The sequence below is a fragment of the Homalodisca vitripennis genome, chromosome 3, assembly GCF_021130785.1.
Source record: "Homalodisca vitripennis isolate AUS2020 chromosome 3, UT_GWSS_2.1, whole genome shotgun sequence".
NCBI classification, from domain to species: domain Eukaryota; kingdom Metazoa; phylum Arthropoda; class Insecta; order Hemiptera; family Cicadellidae; genus Homalodisca; species Homalodisca vitripennis.
In genome coordinates this window covers 54421746-54431677 of record NC_060209.1, presented here as the reverse complement: position 1 = coordinate 54431677, position 9932 = coordinate 54421746, and the positions used below count along the sequence as shown (strand labels likewise).

The following is a 9932-nucleotide window of genomic DNA, read 5'->3' as shown; positions in this document are numbered from 1 at the left end:
CTTCCATTTATGTGATGCTGGTTTAGAACTGTCTAGGTGTGACAATAACTTTACCATTTTGTTTAATTGTATTGATCAGGAAGTAGTATGTATTGTAGCAGCATTGAAAGTGTACAACTTTGAATGTATTCGCCCCCTCCCCCCCCATGGTATTTGCTGACCTCTTAACCAGATGAGCAGTAGAGTGACGTCATATCGGTACCAAGTTATCAACTACCGCATTTATCTCTGTCTCACTCCTATCACTGTTTAATGACCTAATAAAACATAACAGAATAGTAGAAATGTATTAAAACGAGAGTGTTTTATTCAACAGTTTTCAGTGTATTCGATTTTTTGTGTTTTATTGTATAACAGTGAACATCAAGTACCGACATGTCAAATATTAAAGTAGCAGTGGTTAGTATACTCATATATTTCATATTTATTTAAGTAAAATATTCCATTTAAAACGAATTAAACGCAATGAAAGTGTAATATTTTAGTTAAGTTCATTTATTGTAGTAAACTATTGCAATAGTCCTCATGATGAAATATGTGGTAGATCTTTTTCACTTTCTCAGTGATCCCAAAACCGAAATTAACAACAAACTGAATGAATGTGTGTGTGTGTGTGAAAACCCCAAAAAAATAATTCGAACGTATGCCTACGTCATATATTGCTTCAATTTGTACCCTTATTTCAACATAAAAAAGGTTTGCTCGAATTTGAAAACTAGGAAGCAGTTTCGGAGTAGGCTACAAAAGATACGAACTCAGCTGCGATACGAAATAGGTGTATTATTACTTCCTCTTCAATGTCAATTCTATTTCCATTCCCAAATAAATAGTGTAGCTTCCGCAAAATAACAAATAATTGTACAATACTTCATTACGGTACCTAAATTATAAACTTTTATTCTCGCATTCTGTTCCTAGTACCATTTTTATTTTCTTAACTTATAGTTATATCATAAAAATTACATAAACTGTTTTAAACTGGCCATTAAGGAGGAATTATATTAAATAGGCTTATTTATTTATTTGAAATATACAATGTATCACTTTGGCAATTACAAATAACTAGGCTAAACACGCAATTAAACTATTTAAGCAACCAGGAAGTAGTTTAATCCCAAAAGTCCTCGTTAATTTGTAACTATAATTGCAGGCTTAACTAACAAGTAAACTGTTACAAATCGACAATCGGAAAAAAATGCTTCTGTTACTAAAATGCAGTTCGATAGACTCTTAAGGGTTTTATATTCATATATAATTGTCTGAACAGGGAAGCTGTTAAATAGATTATGTCCCAGTAATGGTGTTTAGAAACCCACTATCCAACACAACATAAAGCGTCTTTTGGCACTTATTAAATTGAGGTTAATATTCACACAATTTGGTTCCTTAAAACTTTTCTCAAATATTTGAGCTTAACATATTTGTAGTCCTATTATCTGAAACCCTAATTAATAAACTAACGATTCTTAATACTCATATAATTAGTTTTGAATGTAAATATTGTGTTACCTTCATATTACATGAAACATGAATTGCCCAGTGGCGTGTAGTAAAATATCTGCTAGATAATTAATTGCTAATTCTTAATCGTTCAATTAATATTAAAATAGGTCTAAATAAACAAATCCCTGAGTGGTAGAACACTTTATATGAATAGATATGGAGATGTATTAAAAACCTTTTTAAGTTCGAACACACCAATGCAATTTTATTTATCTCAAATGGAATGGTCTACAATACCATAATAACGAAATTCTCTCTATATGTGCGAATACACAACTGTAAAAAGTATAATATGCGTGCTAAACCATTGAACTGTAAAACAATTAACAACAATAATTTTCAATATAGCCCACCCAAGTTAGATAACAAATAGTTAAACATCTATTTAGGGCAATATCTTGTTAATTATGAGGTTAAAATATGTTACCTTACATATAAAATAGGATTAACACATCAGAGCTGTTTTATGAAAGTAAACTGTTTTAAAACAAACTGGAAAAAGATACCTAGTAATTTAAAAACTCATTTTCAGTTCAGATTCACTTGAAGTGGGGGGGGGGATAGAAAGGCCAAGAAAATCTGCCAAATACTTTTACATACGCGTACATTCTTATTTCTAATTTCATTTGTATATCTTTTTTAATTTGTTTACCTTTAAATTATGTTTGTTTTGCCAGAAAATAACCAATTTAAAACAGTTATAATAATTAATGTTACCTATACTCTCATGATAAATAACCTTTAATTTAAAACAGGTGACAGGTGGAAATAAAGGAATTGGATACGCAATAGTCAAAGAACTATGTGAGAAGTTCAGAGGTATCGTGTATTTAACAGCTCGAGATAGCGGACGAGGACTAGCGGCTGTAGCCGAACTCAATAAGGTATAGCAACCACTTAATGTTGTTAAGTTATAACCTATTTAACGTTTCTAGTCTACAGTATTGTGTGAACACAATGTGTGGACACAAATTACTCTATCAAACTTCACCATTTTATTTGTCAGAGTTTTAAAATATATTTTATTTTGCGAGTAGGTAATTTCAGTTGTTATTTATCAGCTGACTAATAATCAGCAGTTAAACAGCATTAAAAGCTCGATTGGTGTATTTTAAATTAGGAATGATGCAGAGATCCTTTACTATTCCATTATTGTTTATTAGAAATCGACTTGGTATCTGATTGTTCATATGAAACTAATCCATATTTCACTATACTTGGAAATTCTCATAGAACATCTCGTTTTTCATTTATTACACTCTTAAAACTTTGTGGGCTGCCATTTTAAAACCTGATATCAATTTTTTTCAAACTTAGAAAACAGTTTGTAATGTGACAGAACATGTTGTAAAGTTTGAACGTTATAACTTTATTCAGTTTTAATGCATAAGTTATTCCTAAAAATCACAAACAGGCAAATGGACAGACAGTAAACTAAGCAAACTAAGACTTTTTATGTCATTTCTGACTTATTTTGAACTGAAAAATTAAATGGTGAAGTTAGTAGAGTCATTTGTAGAGACCGTGTAGCCTATATCTTAAATTATTTGTCCACCCTCTCGAAACATTCGGGTTAAATAATAACATTATATAGGCCTAACAAGCTTATCTCTGTAGTAATAACATCATGCTTAATTATAGCATACTGTACCATGGTGAACCAAGTGGCGTAACTATGAAGGGGGGCGAAGGGGGATAGATCCTTCCCATAAGCACAAATATTAAAAAGGTATAAATGCAATGTATCTAGTTTGAAATACAGCATTTAAGTATTTTATTTTTAATTAGGGTTGTATAGTTTATTTAAACCTATATTTATTCAAATTTAATCCATACTCTCAGATGTGGTGTGCTCTTCAAACAGATCCATCCCCTACAAAGCCAAGTCCTAGTTACACCATTGCTTAAACGCATAACAGATAACAATAAACAATAACCAACCACAATATTTAACAATATATTACTAACCAGATAATACAACGCGTCAGATTTAAATTGATGTCTAATTTTATTCCTACAGATGCCCATTATATTTGTGTAAACATGTTTATAACAAAAAGAAAGTGTGAGCTAACTAAATAATTAAATGTATAGTATATAAATTTAATATAATATTGTACTTATTAGTAAAACGTTTTAGACAAATATAACATACATATAATTTAGTTATACTGTAGGAGAATTAAAGACACATGTTGAGCTGTGACCATCTTCATCTGCACGTAAGTTTGTTAGCCCCCTTACTAGTATCCATTTACCTACAAAACGTTATTGCACCTGTTTAATCTTACTAGTATATTCCCTCACTCATTTTCGTCTATTTATGTTGTGAATGATGATTGTAAAATATATATAATTACAAAATATATGCAATTTGATTACTTCCAAATTTTCAGCTGGGTTTCAAACCTGAATTCCATCAGTTGGACATAACTGATAAGAAAAGTATCTCAACATTTGCAGAACACGTTAAGAGTAAACATGGAGGTATAGATGTTTTGGTTAATAATGCAGCTGTTGCACTGGAAGTAAGTATAATTACCCACACGATGTTAATAAACTATTTAGTCGTTTAGATTTTTCAACAATTCCTAAGAATTAGTGAATGATATGGATTTGTACATATATGGTATAATTAGTTTTTTTATGGAAAAGAACGACTGTAAGTTATTTAATACAAATATTGTGAAAACTTTTAACTAAAAAGGCCATTGGTAAGTTTTTCATCTTGATACACATTAATTGGCCGGTAGTTCTAAGTATCAATGTGTTAAGTTTAACTGGTTATTCGTTCCTGATCAGAAAACTATGTACTCCATTATTCAATTAACTCATCAAACATCTGGATTAAGTAAATTCAGTGAGTTATTATAATAAGTCATTTCCAAAGCTTAATTTGACCATCACTAACAAGTTTTAGTATTTGCTCAGCCAACAACGTACAAAATAGGCGAGGAATCGTTCAGTAAACGTGCTGAGATGACAGTGGCAGTCAACTACTTCGCCCAGGTGGACGTGTGTGAGGCGCTGTTCCCTCTTCTGCGTCCACACGCCCGAGTAGTCAACCTCTCCAGCTCTTGTGGTCTCTTGTGCAACATTCCTTCTCCTGAACTGCGGAAGAGGTTTAAAGATCCAAACCTCACCATCAGTCAGCTAAACATCCTCATGAAAGAGTTTGTGCAGTAAGTTCTTAGTTTGTCTCCAGCTAAAAATTATATCCTAACAATAATAATAATATCTAACAATAATATCCTGTTTAGGTTGTGTACAATTCGGCAGAAGTGTACTTCTTGGAAATTGACTTGCCAAAATGCCAGATGTGGCTCATGAAATTTGATACCTGATTATTAATATACTCGAGATATATTATACAATGTCACACATATATAAACTATTTATAAACTATTATTATTTAAGATATCGGCAAACTTTGTTTAAAGGCTTTGTTCTTAATTAAGTTTAACACTTCATGTTTGTATTGTAAAATTCAATAGTGATCTTTTTGTCTGGTGTATGTGTTGAAATAAGTTTCTTGTCAATATTAATTGAGTAGGAAATAAAATTGGATTTTTTTAGATTCGATACATCTTTCTTATTGTTGCTGTTATCAAACACGATGCTTAAGTTGGTCATCTAGCGAAGGACCAGAAATTAATTTGTAATTAAATGATCTAAAGATTAATTCAGTATTAACATTGTGATCAAAATTTTATAAAAAATAAATTATGAAGTAGGAAAAATTAACAAATTTCTATTAATTTCTTATTTTAACAAATTCAATCCTTTTATTAAATTAGATGTGATTAAATTAATATGTTTTTTGTATTTTAATTAATACATTAGTGAAATAACTTATTTGAACTAATACAAGTATTTCTTTTAACAGCACCTCTCAAACTCATAGGTTTATGATGAGTAGCTCATTTTAGAAAAATGTATTTTATTATGTTTCAAGTTTGTTTAAACTACTCTAAAGAAAATCGCTTACATTATATAATACTTGATTATTGGCTGAGCGTTAGCAAAGTGAATGACTCGAGATACTGGAATGTTCATTTCTGTCTGTCTGTCCGCATAATATATCGAAAACGAATTGGCATATGAACTTTAGATTTTGCAAAAGTTTAATTTCTATATATACAACACTGAGTTCGATGATATAACAGGTCACTCCATGGGATTTGGCTTAGTTTCAGTGAATATTTGTATATTTGTAAACAAACTGAGTACAAGTATATGAAATATTGACATGTGGCATTTTGTTCAAAGGAAAAATAATAGATTGGAGAGTCAGTGTTAAAAGTTAGTGACAAGATTTGATTTCAGGGCACTGAAAGCGTCGGTGAACTTTTACTATTTTAACACTGATATGAAACAATGAATAAAAATGTGAATGTATCATGTGTTAAGGTACCTTCTAGTGCAATATTTCATCTGTAAGCTAATATTTAAAATTTCTAGGAAACTTAATTTTTAAATATACAATAATATATTGTATGATAGTGTTTGTTAACCTCAGAATTTGGCTAAGCGCCATTGAAACACATCACTCGGTAGGCTAACACAATTTCTCTTTCGTCTGCCGGGGTTGTAAAAGTGTATTTTCTGTATGATTGTCTTCTGTCTATATTCCAGTTAATTTGTCTTGAAAATGAAATAAGCTATAGATTTAAATTTTGCATGCAGCCTCAGCGACGCCCATTACGCGACACGTGGTATAGAGTGCTACCACCTTGTTTATAATCTATGAATTAAAACATTGATTGTAAAGCAGAAAATTACTGTTACAGGTTCAAAAATAATTGTTCACAATACAATAGAGAAAAACTAAGAGGGATAAGAATAACTATCTTATGAGAGACGATGCCATAATTGTCAATTGTTCTAGGGCTGCTGCCGAGCGAAAGAACGAAGAGGTGGGTTGGGGAACAAATGCTTATAATGTATCAAAGGTGGGTTTGAGTGCGTTGACATTCGCACAGCAGAGACAGTTTGATACTGACCCTAGACCTGGCCTCATCGTCAACTGTGTACACCCAGGCTATGTGAACACAGACATGACTGGATACAAGGGACATCGCACTATAGAACAAGGTAAAGCATAATGTGTTGTTGGGAGTGAAATATTCAAACGCTCCATCAAAAAAGCAATATTCCATCAACCTGTTTTGTTTCAGGTGCTGATGCGCCAGTGTATCTTGCCCTACTACCTGATACCTGTGACGTTCCCAAAGGCCAATTTGTGACGTATAATCGTGATGTCGTAGTCTGGGCTACATGAGTGAAGAGGTTGGATGCTTTTTCCCGATCAAAACATTTCCATAAATTCTGTGTTGCCAATAACAACTGCATCATCATAAAAGTACCTAATCATATTTATTTTAAAACTATTTCGTGTAATTAACGTTGGAAAAACCTTTATATTTCGTTTTGACTCATGTTACTGTTAAAATACGTATATATAACATGTCCAGTAGTTTTTGTAGTATTAACTTTTTTAATTCATTTCCAAACCCAACGGTAAAGTTTTTTTAAATAAGATTGTCCAAAGGGGCGAACATTAAAAAGGGACTCACATTATCAAGAGATTATAGAAAAGTGAGTTAGTTGTGCGGTCATTGTATCCCATACAACAATGATTTCCTTTACAATAACGCATGTAGCACACTCGATCTTATAACTGATATTCCTAAAAGTATAGAATGTAATTTATCAAACTAGTTGTACATTTTGTAACAAACAATACATTGGGCAAACTTCTAATCATCTTAGAGTCAGAATAACAGGGCACAGATTGGATATTTGTCATAAGGGAAAGGAGAAGCCATTGGCCAAACATGCTACTGAGCACAAAACAGACAAAATAAAGAGTGTTATGATCTTAAAGGATTAATAAGGTCTTCCCATCTCCTGATGAAATTTAAATACGTTTAAAACTAAACAATCTCGAACAAGCCCATCAGTTAATTCCAAAATCTAAATACCCAACTAGTTTAAAATTAACATAAATATGATTTTTCCAAATTCCTTTTGTGCCGCTAATGATATAAAAACTGGGTCTTTGAATGTTTTAGTTAATAATTTACATTTTGTGGTTATTTTCCTATTTTTTTGTTTGTTTATTGTTCTTGTTATATTCTTATTTTATGATTCCAAAAGATGTGAGTATACAATCCCACGAAATATAGATGCTTTTTATCTGTTATTTTTCATTCATAAGTGAAATTCCTTTATTCGGTTTATTAACTGTAATATATACTTACAGAAGTTTTTAAGAACAAAACTCCACACACAATTTAAAAAAAATCATGTTATATCAATTATATACTGTACATTCATAATAATGACAGGTACAAGAAGTACGTAAGGCAGATAAAAATTAATTATTTGAATACTGAGTAAAGTAAAGTAAAATAGCTAAATTAGCTTTTTGGGTGTCAATATTGGTATAATTAATGAAAATTTAAATTTGTATTTCTTTCCATTTCCAAATCGTTACAGTAGAGGTCGAATTACGCGCGCAAATAAACATTTATATATCAATCTCAAAATTTAGCGAAGTAATATATAGTACCATTTAATATATTACAGCTTTAATCATCGCTAAGAATTTTAAGATAATCGTAATATTTTGTTAGTTTCAGTAAAAGAATTGTTTGGGAGATAAGGAAACTTTAACATATTTTCAATTCGGTGGGTTAAATTTTAGTTTTGACTAAAAACGCTAATAATTAGTTAGTACAGAATTCACTTTAACCAACCCATGTAAATCCAAGACCTAGAGGATTTTCCAAACTGCCGGCAACTTATTAGTTTCCTCTGCTGACCCAATATTAGAACTATGAATTAACTACTGTTACAGATTAGGTGTTATACTTTATCTTTCTAGCCTTCTATATTACTAGTTTAAGAACTTCAAGATTAAAATGTATAAATAAAATAAATTAAGTAACACATATTTCAAAATATGCATAATTTTGGCGATTTTCTTTAAAACCCCCTTTTTCTTACCTGATGTTATTCTTTCTGGTTTGTTTTTCTCACCAGTGTCTAGGATATTGGCCACGGTTTTTTCCCCTCTTTGCACTCAGTGGCAGACGGTGCTTATTTGTTAGTCTTGGATTTGGCACTTTGTAACTATATCAAACTTGTAAACACGAGTTATACACCAAATGAAACGTATAGTGAACGTGTATGGTTATACGTTATAACCTTGCGAAAACTGGTGATGGGAAATATCCAGCAAGTAGTGGTATATAGGAGAGTTGCCGAAGTTTCTGGCGGTAGCCGCCATGCGCGCCACCTGACAGAGCGTTGAATAACGCTTGCAGACCTTTCATGTCTGCCTCATTGTGCCTTAACTTCAGAACTTTAGCAAACTGTGTGCAGTTTTATGCTTACTACATTCCAGTCTACCCCAGTATGTACTCAATTAAAAAAAAAATCACGTCCTTTTTACGAAGCGTTGAAAATGCCCTTAATTAAAAAAAAACTTTACACCTGATGTACAGCTTAAGTTAAATTGAAATTTAAAAAATGTAGGTGTGTATATAAACATTTAGTTCCATAAATGACATCAATATGTTTACAATAGCTCAAAATGGGCCTACAATGAGGTAGATTCACAAAACCCCTGCATCAGCGTTCACCAGAGTGATAGAGCGCACCTTTAATAAATCGTTAATAAATCTTATATGAACAATTGGTATGCCCCCAAACAGCTTTAACAATATAAACGCTGTGCCTCCTACAAGTATAATGACAGAATTGATAAAAACCGATTGAATTAATATGGTGTTTGCTTGATAACTAAATCTAGCAACGACGAGCGTGTCTAATATATGGATCGATTATCATGCCTGCCTAATGACTAATGGTTATTTGTAAGTCACCTTTAAACCATTAGTGTGTTCTTCCTAACATTTTCTTCCGCTGCCCGCGTGGGGAACGACCCTGCCTGGAGGTCACTGGGTTACTTGGTACATTCTCGGTGAAAACGGTATGCGGAAAGATGATGGAGGATGATGAGGGCAACTGGGATTGCGTTTCACAATTTTTCTAGGGTGTCTTCCGATTAAAGAAGACTGATCTAGACCGAGAAGTCCACTAGACTAAATTATCACATAGCTTGAAACTAAACAAAACTGCGCTGTAAATTTAGCAAACCGCACCGCACAAACATAAAATCGACTTGTACTGACCTGAAAACAATGGTGTGGGGTGAATGTTTTTATGAGTTGGAGAAGGGGGAGGGGGAGGACGATATGCACTTGCAGGGCCCTACTGAGTCGCTGTATAGACCCGTAAGCCGACCATCACTAATCGTTTTAAAAATTATATCAGAATTTTGTACCTACTTTATTGTATCACAAAAATAAAATTTTGTACCAATCACTGAAAAAAGTTATTAACCGTTTAAAAGTCGGCTC

The 9932-nt window shown here is 32.2% G+C and overlaps 1 protein-coding gene across 1 annotated transcript; it reads left to right on the top strand.

The window, feature by feature from the left end:
* Positions 1-248: 248 nt before the first annotated feature.
* LOC124356884 (carbonyl reductase [NADPH] 1-like) lies at positions 249-8478 on the top strand. The gene is made up of 6 exons (XM_046808158.1): positions 249-399; positions 2259-2387; positions 3900-4031; positions 4435-4685; positions 6392-6597; positions 6681-8478. The coding sequence occupies exons 1-6, from the start codon at positions 376-378 to the stop codon at positions 6782-6784; spliced, it is 846 nt and encodes a 281-aa protein (XP_046664114.1). The 5' UTR covers positions 249-375; the 3' UTR covers positions 6785-8478.
* Positions 8479-9932: the final 1454 nt, after the last annotated feature.

What these genes read in the sequence shown, in the direction of transcription:
- LOC124356884 (XM_046808158.1), top strand. Translation starts at nt 376, where the DNA reads ATGTCAAATATTAAAGTAGCAGTG. An exon ending in ATGCAGCTGTTGCACTGGAA is followed by an intron (nt 4,032 to 4,434) that starts GTAAGTATAATT and finishes GTATTTGCTCAG; the next exon opens with CCAACAACGTACAAAATAGG. An exon ending in CTCATGAAAGAGTTTGTGCA is followed by an intron (nt 4,686 to 6,391) that starts GTAAGTTCTTAG and finishes CAATTGTTCTAG; the next exon opens with GGCTGCTGCCGAGCGAAAGA.